At 42.6% G+C, this 21,861-nt stretch overlaps 1 protein-coding gene and 1 pseudogene across 4 annotated transcripts in view; both read left to right on the forward strand.

The window, feature by feature from the left end:
* Window positions 1–1,612, forward strand: part of ntrk2a (neurotrophic tyrosine kinase, receptor, type 2a) — a 128,525-nt gene extending 126,913 nt beyond the window's left edge. For all 4 annotated transcript variants that reach the window (XM_033618834.2, XM_033618835.2, XM_078170684.1 and 1 more), the window contains one exon: window positions 508–1,612. In XM_033618834.2, the coding sequence (XP_033474725.1) occupies window positions 508–693 (186 nt within the window). In that variant the 3' untranslated portion in view covers window positions 694–1,612. The remainder of the gene's footprint in view (window positions 1–507) is intronic.
* An 11,010-nt stretch (window positions 1,613–12,622) lies between these two features.
* LOC117252616 (large ribosomal subunit protein eL27 pseudogene) lies at window positions 12,623–18,201 on the forward strand (annotated as a pseudogene).
* The last annotated feature ends 3,660 nt before the right edge of the window (window positions 18,202–21,861 follow it).

The raw sequence follows: 21,861 nt of genomic DNA on the forward strand, positions 1-21,861 counted from the left end.
GGGATTTCAGGATGAACTGATCAGATTTTGGTGGTCAAAGGTCATGTTTTTTGGCCCTAACTCAGGGAATTCATTCGTTAATTATCACAAAATTTCAAACAAATGTCTAACAAGGTAAAATGATGGTTATGAACTATTTGGTTCCTACCTGCCCTTGATTTGTGATGACAGGTTATGAGTGATACACAAGAGAGAGTGAGGGCCTTGTGCTTCACAGCGAAGACAAGTTGCTCTACTAAGTTAGGATGTTTTAGTACTGTGTTGCCATGTTTGTAAAAATCAAACAAAGAAGAAGAAACAAATGTTGTAGCCCGCTTATTACTCACAACCAGAGGAACTGGGGAACACCAACAATCAAGAAAGTAGAATTTTAAATGTGAACTGTAACTTGATTGGTTTGCAGAGGCATACAACCACGAGGCAGTAATACTGTTTTTGTTCTTTTGTTCTCTACAGAAGACTTTTGCTGAGATTAAACTTGACACCTGTCTCCTTCTTCCTCTGCAGGTGATAGAGTGTATAACCCAGGGCAGGGTGCTGCAGCGCCCCAGGACCTGTCCTAAAGAAGTGTACGACCTGATGCTGGGCTGCTGGCAGAGGGAGCCGCACATGAGACTCAACATCAAAGAAATCCACGGTCTGCTCCACAATCTGGCCAAAGCCTCACCTGTATACCTGGATATACTGGGCTGAACACAGGAGGAGGACGGAGGATGTGTGCATGTGTGTGTGTGTGTGTGTTGAGTGGGGATGGTTACTGTATCTTAGTGTGTGTGTGTGTGCATTTGCATGTATGTGTGTGAGTGTGTGTGGTAGGGTTGACCCGGTGACACCTGTGAATGAAACGAAGTGTGCGATGCTCGTGCAAGTGTGCGCGTGCGCAAGGTACCGCTGTACAGGATGTGAAGCTATTATCAAACTCTTAAAGGCAATCAAAAAATTCCCTCAACTCATCCCCAACCACGTCTTTCCTCCCTGCCAATTTCCTCTCCTTTGTGCATCTTTACTCCTTCTCCCCCTTCCTTCCCGGAGAGACATTTACTAAGAGTAATTTAACTTTGGAGGGGATAAAAAAAAGCTTCTCACTTCTTTTCAAATGCTTTAAACTGACTGGGGCTAAATTGATGAAAACCTGATTAACAGGACTTTAAATTTAGTGACTCATCCCTTCGCTGCCTGTCGGACAACAGGACTAGTTTGGAGATCCGGAAATTTTTCAAGGAGGCGCAGCACTGGGTGGATTTCCGGAAGCTTCAATTCCTTTTTGCATGTAAATATGAGACTGTACGATGGTGAGACATTTCAGAGGAAATGGCTCTGTGCAATGTCGAGCCATAAAGACACTGTGTTTTCCCCTCTCACCCTGTCTGTCTGTCTGTCTGTCTACCCGTCTGTCTGTCCGTCTCTCAGAACTGTACATGAGTATTAATGTCAGCATTCATCCAACATGGCCAGAAAATGACTCCACAGTTGATGATTAACACGCTGGTATGCATACAGTAGGTCGACTGTACCAGAAAAATGACTAAGAAAAGAAAACACAAGCTGGTTTCTGCCTGTCAGATCAAATTAGGAGGTTTTTGGTTGGCCAGTTTCACGGAAAATAATAAAATCACTAACAATACAGTGCCTATTGAAGCTGAACAGCTGTGGTGAAAAAGGCTGAGGTATTCTAATATACTAGAAATAATAAAAACGAAAAAAGACTCGCTTGATCTGGCACTGATCTACAATATCTCCTCATGCAGCAGTCTGATATACATGATTATGAGGATATATGCACTCACATATGCATACTGTTTTCTGTCACACCATTTACTTTGCTCAGGCCTGGACTGCACTGTCATACACATGGCACAGGGTAACATGATGACTACTTTTTTTCTCCCCCCCCTCCCTGAAGTGACAGATGCTTCACTTGAGATTTCAAGCTCTCGTGTCGGAGGTCAATTGATTCATTTGTCCGCAGCTGTCCCGACAATTGTGAGGTCTTGGTGTTGGGGGGGGGGGGGGGGGGGGGGGGTTGGAGGGCGTAAAGGTTGCTAAGGGAGGCTGGGTTTTGAGTGGTCAGATCACGGTCAGATGTGTGGGCGGCGGCGCTGTAGAAGGTGTGGTTCATTTGGTCAACCCATATTAAATCATCAAGGCTCTCAGCACTCAGACATCCTTGAAAACCACATCTGTGCTGGAGGGGATGCACATGAGAACACACGCGCACGCACACACTGTATACCTTATCCCGTCATCCGTCCATCTCGCACACACACACACACACACAGGGAAAGACACTCAAAACGGGACAAGAAGGAAATTGAATTGTGCATGTTTTATTATTTGAGCGGTGCAGTGCTTTAGCCAGGCCCCATCCACTGTAATGGTGTAATGTATATTTCATTACAGCCTAATGGGCTCCATTAGCACAGTCTCCTCACAGACATTCAAGACTTATTGTTTTATGGCTGAGAAGGAAGGATGGAGGGATGGAGAGGTGAAGGAGAAGAAAACAGAGGGAGAGAGAGAGGGGCCTGGAATGAGGAGCAGCAGAGGGGAGAAATAAGAGGAGAGGTAATAATGCATATTGGGAGAGAAATGGAGGGGAAGGGACAGAGTTCAGAACGGAAGCAATGGAGTAGAAAGGAGAAGACGATGGGAGGGAAAAGGTACGAATGGGTCGCGTAAAGAAAGATGGAGGAGAAGGGGGGGGGGGGGGGGGGGCGAGTGAGAGGAGGTGCGAATGTCCTCAGGGAGAAAGTGAGAGTGAGCATCCATCATGACTGTGGCCTGCAGATGTTCTGTAAAGCCACAACTTCGACTTCACGCTCCCATCGCATTCCTACGGCTGGCCTCAACCACATGCGTGCACATTTTTACTGGCAACCACCAACAGCTTACACTGAAAATTAACTCAATAATACACCACACATCCCCATTATTGAGAACCACTAGAGTCACTTACAGCTCAGCTTGCGTATCTGGTCAAATGCTTACAGACTCTCTGTATATACACACACACAACTGCTCACATTGCATGCAAGGAGACACATTTAATGTTTGTTTTTTGCATTTTACTGGGGCATATTTTACTCTTTACGGATATAATAAATAGTCATAATCACCGCGGTTTCACTGACAGCCATTTGAATTCGCTGTAAAACAACAATCTGGAATTACATTTATTAACAACAGCACTTGATGGTATTGGTGTTTGTGAACTTGAAAATGTTTGATTTGATTGATTTATAGTATTATTTATAAATTAAGAAGCATTTTGTACATTTCTTTCTATATCTAAGGTTGCCTTTTGCAACGACAAACTGAAACTGATCACTGGTTTAATTATGTTTTAGCTAATGTGTAAGATAATCTTGAGTGTATATGTATTTTTTATGTCAGGCTCCTCTTAGCAGCTACCTAGCCTGTCCTTATGTACGGCGTGCTCTACAGCAGGGATGGATTTAGTTTGACACGTTGCTAAATTATTGTCACCTGTCAGCACGTGAGAGCGAGGGGTTAACGGCTTGTTAGCAAGACGGCTAACCCATGGTCTTCAAAAATCCATCCCTGCTGTACGGTCCAGTAGAGTTTGCACTGAGTAAGCACACTCAACACGATTTAAAAAAAAAAAACTAAAAAAAAAGCCACACAATAACTGTTTGAGGGCCTGTGTGAGACACAACAGTGCATACGAATGCCTCCGATGTCAAAAGAGTGGAGAACGTTCGACGCAACATCTCAGCTGCTGCACTGCGTGTGAATTTACCCGCTGTGTTTCCTTTTTCTTTTTTTTTCTTTTTTTTTTTTAAATAATGAACTGTGTCGAGTCGGACAGCGGGTGATGTTTTTGACAGTCATGGGAAGAGACTGTGAGAGGGATGTTACAATGAAGACTTGTCAGCACAACGCAGGAGCGTTCTGTGAAACTTTAACTTGAGATCGGCTGTCTTTGCATCGATGCCTCAGATCAAAGAAACTGGTCAAACAAGAAAAAAAAAAGGAGGAAAAACAACAACTGCTGTATGAATGGACACCTCAGAAAAAAGGAGGGACTGACAATCACAGACTTCTCTCTTTCTCTCTCTTCTTCAAGTGACCTACTGTAACATAGACTACTCAACCAACTTTCCTCTTCTATGCTGCCTATACTGTACGTGATAGTCTTAAACTTTGGTCTCTAGAAGTGCTACTTTTTCTTTTTTTTCTTCTCCTTTTTGTAAAATGAAATAACAGCGAGAGGAATGAACAAAAATACATGTACAAATGTGAATAAGCTGCTGAAAGAACTAAGCGTCACTAACTGCTGTGTCCGAGACTGTGTCAGTATCTAGATTGTATGATTTTTTTTGTCTTAGAAGCGGAGGGCAGAGAGATTGGGTAGCTACGTGGACTCACAAATACATAAATGACATACAGCAGCCCCCGGGGTGCAGAGGGTTTGCTCATTCTCCTGGTGGTGTGTGTGTGTGTGTGTGTGTGTGTGTGTGTGTGTGTGTGTGTTTAGAAGACTGATTGATGCCGTAGTGAGTCAGGAGGGATCCGTAGGCCAGTGTTCAGACTCCGGCCAATCCTAGTTCAATGCAATGAGATTCAAGGGAGGAATCAGGAATTGATTTGTTGTCGCTGTTCACCAATTCATGATAAATGACTTTACCCAGTCGTGTAGGACTGAGGTTGGTATTATGGCAGCTAAGATTTATGGAATCACTCAATTGCTTTATTTATGACTCAAAAAAAAATCCGCCTTCTTCTCCACACAGCTCACTAAAGACTGGGTTTCACAGAGGTATATCAGCAATATTAATGGATATTTTCTTTTGCCTCACTACAACATAAAAACGGCACTGAGTTTGGGCTAAACCATGTGACTCAAGCAAGCAAGCACATTCCTCATACAGATACTCATCACAACTTTGACTGTGTTATGATCCATATTCTCTCTCTCTCTCTCTCTCTCTCTCTCTCTCTCTCTCTCTCTCTCTCTCTCTCTCTCTCTCTCTCTCTCTCTCTCTCTCTCTCTCTCTCTCTCTCTCTCTCTCTCTCTCTCTCTCTCTCTCTCTCTCTCTCTCTCTCTCTCTCTCTCTCTCTCTCTCTCTCTCTCTCTCTCTCTCTCTCTCTCTCTCTCTCTCTCTCTCTCTCTCTCTCTCTCTCTCTCTCTCTCTCTCTCCTCTCTCTCTCTCTCTCTCTCTCTCTCTCTCTCTCTCTCTCTCTCTCTCTCTCTCACACATCACAGTCTGAGCTAATAGAGCTGAAATATCACAAAGGTCATCTTTAAGATTAGCTTTGTGCTCGGATGCTTCTGGAGCCCCAACGCCCCCGACGAATGTAACACCACAAAAACTGCTTAACTGCTGCAAAAAAAAAATGAAACTGTGATTTGCTACATGCAGTATCTCTGTTTTCAGTATTTTTGGTTTCTGTGCTATTTGTCTCTGTGTTTAGAGGGTTTTTTCTGCCGCCACCGTGGTAGCGGAAAAAAAAAAAAGAATATTTGAATGTTTTGTGGATGTTTGGATTGTTAGAGGCTAAAATTAGGACAGAGGACAAAACACTGTATTGTCGTTGTACGAAAGAGATGTTATTTCTATGCCTAACAATGCTCCTCGAAATGTAAGAAACATCTGTATCGCAAAGCACACAAGGTAATTAAAAACTGGAAATGTTCTGATTGGTGCAGCTAATGTCTGTGTTTGCACGGAAGCAAAGTTTGGATGCCACCCATTTGTGCTCTGCTGGTGCGCACACACCACACACACACATAAAAACACACTCAACAGGGAACTTGTACAGTCATACGGTTGCGTGGTGGAAATGATCACAGTGAGTCATGCTGATGATGATGATGATATGATTTCTCTCTGAACGTGGACCAGTCTGTCGTGATACAATGTAATTAATAAAAAGTGTTATGTCACATCAGAGCTCCTGCAAGTGAATAGTTATGCATGTGTGTGTCTGTGTGTGTGTGTGTATTAGAGGGAGGGAGACACACCCAGCAAAACAGGACAGGGAAAAGAAAAGTGAGGGGCTTTGTAGGAAACAGAAGATGTACTCAGGCATGCTCAGGGCGCTGTGGAAGTAGAAACAGAGAAATATGCTAATTGAATTCAGGATGATAGAGCTGGAGTGTTTGAGTGATGCCAAATCTCTCCCATTCTATTAATCCCAGTATAAACCCAGTGTCTTTTTAGAGAAAAGAAAAGAAAAAAACACTTGCTTGGTTTGCAGATTAGGAGCAGGCTGAGGGCTTTTTGCAGAGAATTGTACGAGCAAATTGGACAGGAGAGTACGTCTAAATCCCTGATGCAATTAGGCAACAGCTGAATTAATATGTTCTTTTTACACAGAGCTGTGTCTACAATTTATCTTTTAATAATAAAAACGTCATTGCAAAGGAAATGAGAAACGCACAAGACGGCACAAAATTCACCTTGGTGTAAAGTGTGTGTGTGTGTGTGTTTCAGTGTGTTTGAGTGGAGTGGGGATGAGGGAGGAAGGGGGAAGGGGAGACGGGTCGACTCAGCATACTGATGAGTGTGTGTGTGTGTGTGTTGTGTGTGTGTGTGTGTGTGTATATGTGTGTGTGTGTGTGCGTGTGTGTGTGTGTGTGTTTGTACAGTATGAGTGGTAAGAAAGAAAGCAAGTGGTAGTAGTGCTCTCCTTGGTGTACAGTGGAGAATCCCTGCACTCAGCACTTCCTACCCCATAAATAACACTTTTAATCAACGGACACACACCAAGTAGTGAGGATCAGTGAGGCTGTAAAAGTCGATGTCTTGGGAACACAACGCAGAAGAACACTGAGGGGTGTCTCGGACGTTCAGTCACAAATATTGCACAACATGTAACCAAAATGTCCTGAGTTTTAAATCCAGCTAAACGTCTTTGTCAAACACCTCCCTTGCTTTCTGCCTGAAGACAGTATTAATACAAGCTTGATCTCAATTAATACACGTTTAACCTCAATAACTGCAGTCTGAAATGGTTCTTCCTGAGGAAAAAGGTACTGTAGGCGAGACCAGAGGACGCCACAAGAGTATGAGTAATTTCCTTAGGCAATTTTGATTAGTTAAAACTGACTTGCTTTAAGTAAGTATTTAAGTAATACTAATTTGGTTTTAGGCTGATCGTTCTGGCAGCGTGTAAATGCTGAGGTTTAGGATTCAGGGGCCTGAGCTTGGCTGTCACACACACACATTCATAGACCATACAAGGTGCCACCTGCTACTCAGCTTTTAACACACTCACACACCGATGGAACAGCCATCGGGAACAATTTGGGGTTCAGTATCTTGCTCAAGGATACATCGACATGCAGACTGGAGGAGCCGGAACCACTGATCTTCAAATTGGTGGACGACCCGCTCCACCTCTGAGCCACTATACTATACACAACAAGGAAATGGCCGTTTAGCTTCCAGAGCTGGAGACACATGACCACAACACGTTCCATTCCAATACAACACCACACCCACAGATAAACATCGGAGGGTCGTAGCACGAATCACAATCACAATCATTGTGATCTGATCACTCAAACCACATTCCGATCTTGCCTGGGTCTCATTTGACCACATTTCTTCTGTAATGTAAACACTAATGTATCTTGATGCATCCCCCACAAGGAATATGCCATCAAAGCAAGAAGTGGTGACTGTTATGGCGACAGCTCGTCAATGCTCTATAACTTGCCCATTTTGATATGAGCTTGATGACGTGTTGCATGACTGTCCATCATCTTGCCATTGAAGGTGTTGGATTCTGCTGACAGCGATATTTCCAGCTGAACCGACACAACTGCTAACATGGCCAGTGAGAGCTTGGATGTAATATCTGTGCGCGGGGCCCTTTGAACTTCTAGCAGAAGTAACGTAGTCTGTAGTCTGAACACAAGTAGTCTGCTGGAGATGCATGATAGACACCGATGTGTCTTAGCCATTCAGTTGACCTTTCACTAGGCCCCGCCCCTTTGTGAAGGGCCGACAAGCTGCATGGAGCCCACACTGTAACTAACTGCACTCCCTGAGGAAATATTATCATATTTTTGGAAAAATGAAAGAGTGATTCCAGAGAGCAGCAGACAGAGGGGTCTACAGTCTGTGTTTGAAGGATATATCCAGGATGTCAAACTGACTCAGCAGCAACAACAGGTTCAAAAGACAAAGATAGTTAGAAGCTAAAGTCGAACTATAGGCTACAGATCACAGTGTAAAAGTGAACCACCCCATCACTGCTGATCGCCACACAAGACAATGAATATAAAGGGAACTCTGCTGATATTGAACCAGCTGTGTGGCATCACAGTGTGTGCAGATGAACAGTGTTTCCCTCCTTCCCTTCACTGGTTCCTGTACAGCAGGGTCGGTCTTTGTTTCACTGTTATAATCATTAAAAAGCAAAAGCAGCATGTGTTTACATTCAGTAGGCTATATCTTCAGTAGCTACCTAGCTAACCCTACACTTTTCAGGGTTTGATTTTGGTTTTGGAACAGGGAAAAAATGTATATCTTTTTCCAGCATCTCCAGGTAACGAGTATCATTAATACACGACGTGTCCCAGGCACAATATTCAGCTCCAAATCCACAAAACCAGCCTGAAAATGACGGAAATCTGAAACGATTGCATTAGAGTCAATGGAGCACAGCTGTGTTGTTGTCGGACCCTGGTCTGAGCCGGCCTGATGCTACGCTATGATTGGCCAGTCTGCGTCAGATTGTGCTCAGATCAGAGTCTTAAAGTTCGCACCTGAAACTCAAACCTCACTTGTTGGTTATTCTGCCACTGCAAGTCAACAACATAAATGTGCTATACATATAATTTCAAACATCAACATGTCATTGTCAAATCACTCTGATGCTAACACTAATACAAGCAATATTTTTTTAAAAAGAGTCCATTACTGCCCTGTTGCCCTTTTGCCTTCCTGTCAGTTCTTAATTGCATCTGTTTGATAGTCAAGTAAAATTAATTTCTGAAGCACTTAATCATTAAAGTGTCAAAAGGCTGCACAATACCAACATGTAAATTATAAGTGTGAATGACAACCCTAACTAATGAGAGAGGTGGATGTGCACCTCATTATAGAGGGAAAAGGGCTTCACTGACAGTGATCCCACCTTCAGGATGGTCAGGCATGCCCACAGCAGGTAAACAAAGAATAAACTCTGATAACTAAATGGAACATAAACAACATAGACAGAATAAACACAGTGACAATACTCAGCTGAGCGTCATCAAAGTCAACATTGTCACTGTCAACAAGGTCACAACAGAAAGGACAGCTGGTGCGGAGACATTTATGAGGAGCCGGCAGGGAAGCTGACGCTGACCAGTCTGACACAATGATATGATATTGGAAGAAAATCCTGGATGAGCTTCTAGCATTACAGTATATCGACCGCAAGTGATGTGGAGTTGTGATTGAATGCAACAAGCAACGAAAAAAAAACACTCCTAAGTATTGTGTGGGATTCTGTGCAGACAGTTAAATGTTGTGGTGCATCTTCAAGACAGTAAGTGCACCGATAAACAGCAGCAGAGTTTCAGTAAAACGTGACCAATAGCAGCAAAGGTACTGTCTATGATACACAGTATATAGACAATAAAATAATTAGGAGAAAACACAATTTTGTGATCATTTCATGATTAAAAAAAGAGGGGACAAATTTGGAAGACATGTTTTTGTCACTGATATGTACACTGCAAAAAGAGATGTGTCAAAATGATGCGTTGTGCAGAATTTAATCAATTATATTATTTAAAATACTCAATTTATTAACTACATCTAATTACATTTAACTTACATAACATTATGTTTTTTAATTACATATACACCTCTGTGATCCATGAATCGATTTCTGAACAATTGACAGATGGTTAATGTTAGACCAGTGAAACATATTGACAACTACAGTAGCTACATATGCTGTCCTCCAAAATGACACTGCCATCCCAGAATAACATTAATGGTACGTCACAATTCCCATTCCCTAAGGTTATTGTCACAGTTTTGCATTCCTGGTCGCCTGCTCTCTTCTACATGAACAGTGACTCAGCCCTCAGTCATTAAATTTCCACTCATCCCGCCTCTCTGCAACTCCTACCTGCCAACCAACCACCTATCTGTACTTTTCCCGCTCTTGCCCACCCTAATCAAACCAAATCAGTTCACCTGTTCCTCATTACTCTCAGTCACATGTTCCCAGATTGTTCTTTGCAGCTCATACAAGACTTTATTAGACTGATTTCCCACTGCCGACCCTGCCTGCCTCTGATCTGCCTGCTTCATCTGCTTCCCGGTAAACGCCTCAGCCTTCTGTTCCCAACCTCGAGACCTGCTTCCGCGTCCTTGGTTCCTATTTGCCTGTGACTGCTTGGCGTTTTCATTTGACAACAACGCTATAGTGTGAGTGTTCCAGTTAGCTTATCTTTGGTTTCCTGTGGTCCTGGCCTCGACCTGCCTTCTGCCTCGTCTGTTTGGACTGTGGATTGCCTGGCCCTGGATTTTCCACCTCCTCGACTACATCCCCTGTCTGCTCCTCTACTGTACCACTGCCTGCTGCTGAACTGACCTGTGTTTGTTGTTGGACTAGTGCCACTGCTCACTCACCTGCCTCCCAGCCCGGTTCAGCCTGCCAAAGCGTCTGGGCTGCCAAAGACTTTGTGGAGAGACTTTTCTGGAGTGATGAACTGTTTTGTGTCCTGTTAACTTGCCCTGCCCTGTACCCGCTGAGCTGCCACAGTAAACATCATTACAAACTACTCCTGGTTATCCGTGTACTGCATTTGGGTCCACACACTACCCAGTATAGTTGTTTTTGCTGAGGGAAGCACTCAAATATTAACTCACCAAGTCAACTCCTTGCTTATTAGCTATAATATTTCCCACTTTGGAGGAATGAAAGTTGCCCAGCACGCAGTTACCCAGTCTGGCAGCTAACGATAGCTAGATAGCTGTTAAGCTCATGCTAAAGCAAGGGTAGTTCAGAATCACAACTGAAAATGGCAATTTGGCTTCACACATTTTTGAAAAATGATTTTTGCATTAGTTGTTAAATGTAGAAAATGAGAAAACGTAACCTACAGGTAAATCCTTTTCTATCCCAGCGTTGTTCCCCTTCAACCAAACAAGAATGAAAAGAGGAGGGACAGATGCAACGCTACAAAAGGACAAGTGGTTGACATGATATGCTGACAAAAGCATCCGTTAGTCCTTGAAGTTTCGATATATTCTGAGGCATAGCAGTCGTGTCTTTATTTAATGAATGATTCGTTTTACAGATTGTATGTGTAATAGCCTAATTTCAAAGGCATAGCTTGTATTCAAATTACTTTCAATGAGCACAAACTGCCGCCCTCCAAAGACAACACAATCTATCCAGACCGACACATTAACACGTTGTGTGCTGAAGTCTACACAAAATGTGTAAAAACACTGTTGACACAAATTGTGCGTATTTTTCTGACACCTCTCTTCTGACAGTGTAAGAGTTGTTTCAACATACCTTATAATCGAACAACAGAAAAGCCTCCACTATCTGAAAATTGCGCCTGAAAACATTCAAGATGGAGCTCAAAGCCTGACAAAGCCTCTTAAATGTGTGGCGAAACATCCAAAAAGATGATATGTCACCTGACCTGAGTGCCTGAAACCCTGCAAAGACAATATCTCAGCACCTTTCAACCTCTTCCAGCCACAGAAATAATGGACGCCCAGCCAGGCCTCGGTGTCTCTATGAAGCATGCTGTACATCAAAGCCTCAATAATGCTGCCTCTGCCTTAATACTATACTATTAGCAGTAGCCTCATCCCAGAAGACCTAAAAAGCAGCGGGGAAGAGAAACTGTTGCTCGAAGGAAATGTGTCATTGTAACAGAAACATAGGGTGAGAGAGAAAACACACAACAGAACAATGGTTGAGCCGAGACAAAGACGATGCGAGCCAAAGCTGCTTCATAATGATGTGGACCAATTACAGATTTTTAAGGGAATGACAGGCAGTCATTAGCGGTTAATCCCTCACTGCTGCACCTGCGTGGTGACATCATCGACACCACAGGGAGGAGTGTGTATGTGGATGTGTTCCCCTACAAATGTGTGTGTGTCTGTTTTTGATTTATGGTTGTTCCCTGCTGCAAATAGCAAAATGAAGCATAATGAATGTGTTTTACACAAAGCTTTGTTCCCCTGAAAGTTATTATTTCATTTTAACTGTATTCAACTAAAAAAATAACGTGACTGGTTTTTCCTGTGCTCAGAAAAAGGGAAAAGGAGGTAAAGTGTATTTCTGCTCCGCACCTTTGTATACTAAACTGCAAATATTTCTAAGAAGAAACACAATGCAGTAACACATTCAATGCAGGGATCTGTAAAATGTCGACAGACAACGTATTTCAGTATCTACTCATAGACATTTAGGTTAGGCAAAGATCGGGATGTTGGTTCAAAGCAAGACTATACTGTAAGGGCACTTCCATCCTCCTTTTTTTTCCTGTACATTTTAATGAAGCACATAAAGAAACATTACAGGAAAAAATGGATATGAATTTATTTGGTGAGGTGGAAAAGGTGGTGTATTGATAAAAACAAAGTGCAATTAAAATTAACAGCATCAAAATCAAGGCAAGTTCATGAAGCCTGGGAAGGTGGTGATGGTCCTAGCTGGATGCTACGCCTGGCGCAAAGCTGCCATCGTCAAGAACATTGATGCTGGCACTTAAAGCCACGCTCTGGTCGCAGGCATCGACTGCTATCCCCGTAAGTGACAACAACCATGGGTAAGAAGAAGGTCGCCAAGAGGTCCAAGATCAAGGCCTTCGTCAAGGTGTTCAACTACAACCACCTCATGCCCACCAGATACTCTATGGGTATTCCCCTGGACAAAACAAGGATGTCTTTAGGAATCCTGCTCTCAAGCGCAAAGCCAGGCGGGAGGCCAAGGTCAAGTTTGAGGAGAGGTACAAGACAGGCAGGAACAAGTAGTTCTTCCAGAGGCTGAGATTCAAACTTCACTCGGTTTCACAAATAAATGTTCAAAAATTGAAAAAAAAAAAAGTGCAATTAACATGGACTTAGCAAATAAATGATGTACATGAAGCTTAGGATTTAACATTCACTGATGCTTAAACTACACTGCAGACACAAAAATCTAGCAGCAGAAGTAAAACAGGTGGAGGAGAATGTATCTGTCCTCATATGAAATAAATACACACAATACCATATTAACTTCACTCTTAGCACATAAGTTTTGACTGACTCTTTTAAACATGTCACCTTGTTTCATCTTCTTCTACGATGCTTTAACGGCTTCTGACTGGAGAAATGGTGCCAGATGTTTATCTTGATGAAATAACTTTTAACTTTTAACTTAACTTTTGAATGACAGCAGTGGATAGAAACACACATAAATTAAATTTTTGGGAAATTCAGATAAAATTTGCACAACATCTGGATGAAAATTAAAAAGATGACACTTTAAATCTGTCCTAATTTACCAGGATTATCTTCAGTGAGTTTCTTGTTTTACTTTGGTAATAAAACTCCTGAAATGTTTATCTGTTTAAACCAAGTGTAACAAACATGTTAAAGAGTCATGGAGGCAGTAATCTGACATGTTGCTTACATTTGAATATATATTCAGTTTGCTAATATTTGACACCATCAGCTACTGGTCATCCCAGACCAAGTGAGGCTGCAGCATAGACTGTATGAAATAGTGGACGTAGCTACCTGGACATCACCCATTGGTTTGTGGACTCCTGTTTAGAAGCTATGAGTTTGGCATTTCAGCCGTCTCCATCTTGGCTTTCTGGAGCCAGAAATGACCATATTTTGACGAGAGGGTGGCACTGTGGAGGAACGAGGGGTGGATCTGACTGAGAATCTGAGGACGCAATCGGCAGAAAGCTTATCACTCAAAGCAGCCACGACCTTAAATATGTGTGACTTCAAGCCTTAAAGGGATAGTGCACCCAAAAATGAAAATTCAGCCATTATCTACTCAGCAACAATTCCTGCTTGTGCACGTGTGAGCGCAGTGCACAGAGAGGCGGTTAGAGCTACAGGCTACAGTGAGGCTAAAAACAGAGTTTAAATGACATTTTTCCAAACAACTTTTTATGTCAGGGCTTCAGGACACTTGGATCACTACGGACGAGCAGTATGGAGATATTTTGTCGTTTCAATTATGTGTTTTTGGACGTTTGAATCTGGGGCACTGTAAGCCTCCATTAGGTGGAGTTGTGTTGCTAGCCCCTCTCCCCTGGGATTTCCGCAAGGGATGTGAGGACTCTAAAACTTCACCTGAGCCTTCCTCGGCATATCGGTGAGTAGATAATGGCTGAATTTTCATTTTTGGGTGCACTATCCCTTTAATAAAATAAAAATGGGTGAGGCACATAAAAATTCACCCCTTGTACAGTTGTTATGAATGTTGACATTAACTATAGAGACCAAAACTATGTCTGTGTCAGGCTGTAAACATGTTTATTTCTGCTGTGAAGTTGGGCATCTAAATAGGGGGGTCTGTAGGGACTGACTCACATCTGGAGCCAGCCTCCAGTGGCCATTAGAGGAACTGCAGTTCTTGGCACTGTCACGTTTGCTTAATTTTTCAGCCTTGGAGGTTGCCACTTGGGCTGCGGTAGCAAAACCTCTGAGTGTAGTAAACAGAGTAAAGCCCAGCTCAGACCAAAGATTCATGATGAGACAAAACTGTTTTAGAACGGACGGTGGGTCACTACTGCTGCTCACTGTATGTGCTTACACCTCCCTCACACACACATTCTCATTGACTAACTAACTGGTGCTGGTTATCGATATTATTGTGGAGTATTTATTATGAATACAGTCCGTCTGATGCTCCTTTTTGTTTATGATTTTTGCTGTTTCATCATTACTACAAATGCAACTGTAGCCAGTATCTCACTACCACTATCCTCATTCATACTTTAAGAATCGACAAATTATATTCAGCCACAAAATAAGCCTAAAGCTGGAAATCAGAAGTACAGAGACTTGTTGCATAGAGATGATACACTGTCTCATCTAGTTGCATTGGTGTGAACCGGCAAGTTTTTAGAACGTTGCAGAATGACTCGTTGCAAATAGTTGCATGTATCAACTTGTCTCGTCATAAATCTTTGGTCTGAACTGGGCTTAAGGGTGTGTTTTATAACTTCTGAATTCAAATCTTCTTTTAAAAAATGACCATGTTATTTCTTCTCTCAAAGGGTACATAGTCTGGCTTTAATACTGAAAAAGTCAACAGGGACTTGTCACGTAAGTCAAGACGTATACTTTTTTAACATTTAATGGAAACCACATTTCCTGAACCTTAACCAAAGTGCTTTACACCCCGAGTTTTGAAACCCTGGTCTCCAGTGATGTTTTATTCTTTGTACAGACATCCTCCACGCTGATCAACTCCCTACTTGGTCCCTTTACTCAAACAAAAAGTTGCTGCAGCTGAACGTAATCGTGGCAGAAACTACATCTCCTGCAAAGCAAATTAGTAATATATAAATGTAATTTTAAGGAGATAGGTTTGATTTTTGTTGCCCTGCCAGTCTGCTGGGGCCAAAAAAGAGAAAAATGTTCCTTTTCGCAGGTTTTCTGTTGGATTGTTTAATTATTACTGGTAAACGCATGAGGTGGCTAGAAAATGATTAGAAGCAATGGATCACTTAGAACAAAAACAGAAAGGATTAGACACAGACACAAATATTAGTATTGCTGAACACATACAGATATGATTACAAACACCTCTTCAGATCTCTCAAGTGAATTCCAGTGAAAAAGGCATTCTCAATACACAAGCATGCCTTCTCCCAGAGGACACCATCAAAATGGAAAACACAGAAAAACAGGACAACCTCGTGAACGCGAGCCATTCCTCATCTTCTGTCTCCTCCTGCTCCTGCAAGAGTTTCCTGTTCCACCAAAACGGAACAGCCAGTGGCTTTATCAAGATTTATGAGCTAAATCATCATTGGAAATATAAGACACTTGTTGGGGCACAGGAGGGGATGAGGAGAGGAGGGGAGAGAGAGGAAGCCGTGGTGCCGGCTGGAGAAGACAAGGAAAACGGGAGAAAGAGGAGACGGAGAGAGAGGAAAACAACAGAGAAAGAGATGAAAGGAGGAAGACAAACAGAGGGAGATAGGAGGATTTGGTAAGAACAGATGTCTAGACTTGATCCAAAAAAAAAACCATCTTCAGTGCTATCTTTTATGCTCCTGCTGTTTTCCTTTCTAAATGTGCTGACATCCCATTTGAAAGCTGTTATCAAGTGAAACACTGAAAACAAGCAGAAGTGCAGCAGAGATAAAGGGCTGAATGGACTGGAGACAAATGGAAAATGAGGTGAATCTCAAAGTCCATCAGACACAGCTGTTATATTACCCGACCCCTCCTGATGATGCACTTATTCTTCTCACTTCACTCTTTTTTCTCCATAGGAAAACAACAATAACACACACACACACACACCCATGAAAGACGGAGAGCTGAGACAAAAACAACAAACAAATCATGCTGTCACATGGATCACAAGAGCAGCCATAGGACAAAAGGTTCAGGAGCAGAAAGAGTGAGATAAGGCAGCTTTCTAAAGTAGTACAAAATACACAACATTTATACAATCTATTAAATAATACAGTACTTTGCTGTTTTATTATTGAGCAAGACGAGAAGACTGATATCAATCTCATGTCTGTGTGTGTGCAAAGCTGGGGGTCAGCCCTATGTTTCCTTCTGTGTATAAGTTCGAGATATCACACTGAGGCCCCGATCTATCTGTAATAGTTTTCAGTGAGAGTGAAGCATTTTGCTTGCTGCTTTTGCATTTCTGAGCACCTCGTGTTTATATTTGCAGGAGTACCCTGAACTCCTCAAGTTGAAAAAACTTCAGCATAGAATGGAAAGCACCCAACATCATAGGCATCTGCGGTGGAGATGACAATAACTAGCATTGTATATGGTTTGTGTGAAGCTAACATTAGCTCACTTTAAACCCCCCACCATTGTAATTAGGCCTGATGACTCACAGCAGATTGTCAAACAGTCCCTAACTCATCCTAAAATAAGCCTGGATCCATCCATCACCCAGGCTAAGCACCTGGACCAGCCGGTGGTCCCTGCGATTGCTCCTTTTTCTGAGGGTTTCAGTGCCCACACATATCTTTTTCTCTGTGTCCAGTCCCTATGTGCCCTCTGCCTGCACATGTTTTATGCATATTTTAAGGCACAGATCTGTGAGTTTAAGAGGTTAACTTAGGACAGGTGTTCCTGTGGTTGCCTAGAAACAATTTTTAAAAAGACAGCAAGCTGCAAACGCACTCTGTCTGACTGGGGCCTAATAATACTGATAACTACAAACAGAAAGACAGACAGACAAACAAAACATCAAACAGAAAGACGTGGGTGAAAACATGACCTCACTGGCAGAGGTACTGATCTGAGGGAACACTGAGCCAAGTGAACATAGAGCTAAGGGAATATAGAGTTCGGGGAATATAAAGCTAAGGGAACACAGGGCTGAGGGAACATAGAGCTAAGGGTACATAGTGCTGAGGAAACATAAAGCCATGGGAACATAGAGCTGAGGGAACATAGAGCCAAGGGAATGTAAGGGTAAGGGAACACAGAGCTGGGGTAACATGGGGCCGAAGGAACATAGGATTAAGGGAGCATAGGGCTGAGGAAACATAGTGCTGAGGGAACATAGAGCTAAGGTAACATGGCGCTGAGGGAGCATAGGGCTAAGGGAACATAGAGCTGAGGGAACATACAATAGAGGGAACATAGGGCTGAGGCAAAATAAAGTGAAGGAAAAACAGGCAATAACATAAAGCCAAGGGAACATAGAGCTAAGGGAACATGGAGCTGAGTATAGAACATAGAGCTAAGGGAACATAGGATAGAGGGAACATAGTGCTGAGGTAACATAGAGCTAAGGTAACATGGAGCTGAGGGAACACAGGGCTAAGGGAACATAGGAGGAAACAGACATGCTCCCAGTTAAAGCCAGGAGGCATTTATATTATAACTTAGGATAAAGACAGCTAAAGACAGTTTTGATTATGATTTTTAGGGGGAGTTACATGTTGGAGCCTTTTCTTTTCCATGTAAAGGTTAAAGCTGCGATACATCTTAAAAATCTCACCTCGTGTCACAGCTCAGGAAATGCAGGATGCAGGAGTCATGAGGCAGTGAACGCAGTCCCAACAGACAAATGAATCCAAAAGGGCAGGCAGGAAACTAAAGTCCAAAATGAGGCAGAAGGTCAGGCACAGGTTCCAACCAGATTACAGGGTACAGGGACAAGAGGTTTGAAAGCAAACAGCAAAAACATCAAAGCAACTTTGACAAAGTGGCAGGCAATGAATGCAAGAGCTGATTAGATATTTGCAGGGCTGATGAGGAAAGTGGGAACAGGTGTGTAGATGGGTGTGGCAGTCAGGTGATGCAGAAAAGGAGGGAAAGTCTGAGGACATCTAGTGGATGGATGGAAAATGGCAATAAAGGGGGCCAGGATAGGAAAGAGGAGAAACAGAGAAACAGACTGTAACACCTCAAGGCTTATTTAGTAGCTGATCTGGAGTTTTCAATCACATGATCATTATTATTGAATGGAGTCTGCTCATTTTATGTGGGATTGCAAATTTCTGTATTTATTTCAGAGCATTTCTCATGAGCCTTGGTGCATGTTGACTCAGATCCAGACCTCCCTAAGGCCAGGAGGTGCAGGGGAAAAAGGAGTTAAAGATGTTCATGCTTTATTGTCTTTTTAAATATGTCAAAAAAAAATCTACGTGTTTTGTATTATGTCAGTAACCTCAAGCTGAAATACGCAAAATAAACTGTAGACAATAAAAATATGCAAATCGAAATACAAAATAATTTTTTACCCTAACAAACACCATTAACAGTGTATTGTTGACCAAACTCAGTGTTCGTTTTTGATGATGCCACTTGTGGTCAGAGGTGCAGCAGACATATATCTCCTAAAACAGTGGTTCCCAACTGGAGGGTCAAGGTCCAAAAGTGGGTCATGGGTTCATTCTGAGTGGACCACAAGTGACTTGCAAACATGTCAAGTTTGTAACAAACACATTTTACTTTTAATCCATCCATTTTCATCAAACTTATCTGGGGCCGGGTCGCAGGGGCAGCAGGCCAAGCAAAGCACCACAGATATCCCTCCTCTCCCCAATAACCTCCTGGGGGACCCCGAGGTGTTCCCAGGCCAGATGAGATAGGTAATCCTTCCACCGTGTTCTGGGTCTGCCCCGGGGCCTCCTACCAGGAACCTGGAACACCTCTAACGGGTGCCCAGGAGGCATCCGAATCAGATGCCCAAACCACCTCAACTGATCCCTCTAACGCAAAGGAGCAGCAGCTCTCCTCCGAGCCCCCTTTCGGATATCTGAGCTCCTTACTCTATCTCTAAGGCTGAGCCCAGCCACCCCACAGAGGAAACGAAAGTATGACGTTGAATATATTACACTGTGTGGACCTTTAACTAATGATCGAGGACAAATCTGGACCCTGTGGCTGGACCAATTGGGAACCATTGTCCTAAAACTATTCCTTTCATGTCATAGGCTTATGCACAACAAAGATATAAATGCTAATTATATCGTATTAAGCCTAGTTAACCAACCAAACTTGTTTTGTCTAATTTGTCAAGCCAGTGTCATCTGTTTTCTGATCTCCTCATTTATACCTTAAAATCTAATCCATCTGCTCTGCAGCAAACGGCTGAATATTTGATTTGCCGATGTGAGGAAAAAACAACTTTAATCAAAATTCAAACAGTGAAGTGCTTGATAAATGCCAGCCCTCATTATTTTGCAGCTTGGGCCACCTTTAATGAGCTTAGCGTCTGTCCGCTGAACAATACGACACTCTAAAATGACTGCTGAGCCACATGCTTCTGCAAATTGAATCAAGTGTGTCTGCAACCGCTTGATTTTCGTATGATTGACTAATGAATTGATGTAGGTGACGCAAGCTAAATTAAATCAGCTTATTTGCCCTTTCCAAGATTTTAATGCTGCTTGTATATTTCCCTGTTGTAAACTGAGATGCCTGAAGGACAAAGAGAAAGAAACATACTGCGAGAGATGGTAGAAACATTAATACTGGGAGAAAAGAAGGAAATAAATTGTGTGCTGATAGGTTTCAATAAGTAAAAAAACAATCGAATAAAGGACAAACTGCAAGAGAGCAATAATAAGCAGAATGAAAAATAAGACCCAATTCAAACCATGTGTAGACAGTGCATTCAGGCATCAGGAGCCAAAAGCAGAAAACACTGGGGAGCCTGATGCAGAGAGAGCGAAGAAGAGAGCCAGTGAACGAGGGATGGGCTTTTGATGGAGTCTCATCTGGAGTGTTTATGACGAGGCAGCGCCAGCAACGTAATGAGTTGACTGATCAATCTTTCCTCCTTGCCCCGCTGGATCAATAGCTCTGTTTTGACATCCTACATTAAGCTCTAACTAATTGCCAGATTGCTAAATGCTTTTAAGAAGGAAGAAAAAAAAAAACATATCCAGGGCGATCAATAATGCAATCACACCAGTGACTCTCCTGTACGGGGAGAAGGGGTGCGCTGGTGTGTGTTTGTTTGTGGGAGTGCGGTGAGTGTTAAGGGCCAAATTGTTACCTGGGTCATGAATTGCAGGACTTATGGATGCATCGTATTCGTGTGCAAGTGGTGTTAGGGCAGCTGGGAGTTGTGGTCAGGGGTGGAGAGCAGTGGTGTGTTTGGGGTTTGAACCTCGGCGGCCTCAGCGGAACAGTTTGTTGACTTGGCTCACAGCTCCGTGGCTAAACCACCAAGACTTTAAAACAGTGCTCATTGACAGGGGAAATGAGCCTTAACAGCTTCGTTTAATAATGGCTTTGTGTGTATGAATATTAAACAATCCTAAAAACCCACTGCACACCACCTACTCAACACCAAACAGCAGAGAGACACAATTAGAGACTAGAACACAACGAGAACATAGAGGAGCATTTAGCAGCTAAGAGCCAGATTTTTCCCGCAAGAGTTGGACCAAAAACAGAGCTAGAAAAGAGTGAATACTGAACTTAAATTCAAGAGATGGACAGAAACACGACTCCAAATGACTGATAATGTTGCTCTGTATCTGCTGGATGTCTAGATAGGCCACTGTTGTAACAAGATCCTCATATCATATGTTGATGTTGTGTTCACAGCTTGTATCTGCTGCCCACAGTGCCCAAAAAATCAGTTACTGCAGGTTTAGAGTCGATCTCAACAGATGATACTTGACCTTGAAAACAGCTGATAAAATACTAGTTACCCTTTAACCACAGCTTTGTAACTTCAGAAAAGCTTCATGTGTCGTTCTGCATAGAGAACATATTTTGTTTTCTATGCAGAACGACACATGAAGCTTCTCTGAAGTTACAAAGCTGTGGTTAAAGGGTAACTAGTATTTTCCAACCAGGACCCTGCTTTCTTATGTTTTTGTGTCCAAGCAGCTAATGGGAGCAACAATTTTAGAAACTGGTCCAGCATTGAGAGAGACTGCTGCAGCTGGCAGCAGCGTAACTGGCTGCAATGCAATCACTTGGGGCAACTGAGCACTGTCAGTTCACGTCTACTAAAAGTGTTTGTTTTACCGACAGGCTCAGATTTTCAGTGTCTGACAACTTATGGAAAGGATCCCTACAGAGATAGGTCTTTTTGTTAAGAATTAGATCCTTTTAGAACCAGAATCAGACCCAAAATGTCTTTCACCAAACACACCAGACTCCATTTAAATAAACAGCAATTTAAGTGTGTGTACAGCCAGTATGTTTTCACATCTAACTGGGTGAATTAAGGGTT

Source organism: Epinephelus lanceolatus, chromosome 9 (genome assembly GCF_041903045.1).
Source record: "Epinephelus lanceolatus isolate andai-2023 chromosome 9, ASM4190304v1, whole genome shotgun sequence".
NCBI lineage: Eukaryota > Metazoa > Chordata > Actinopteri > Perciformes > Serranidae > Epinephelus > Epinephelus lanceolatus.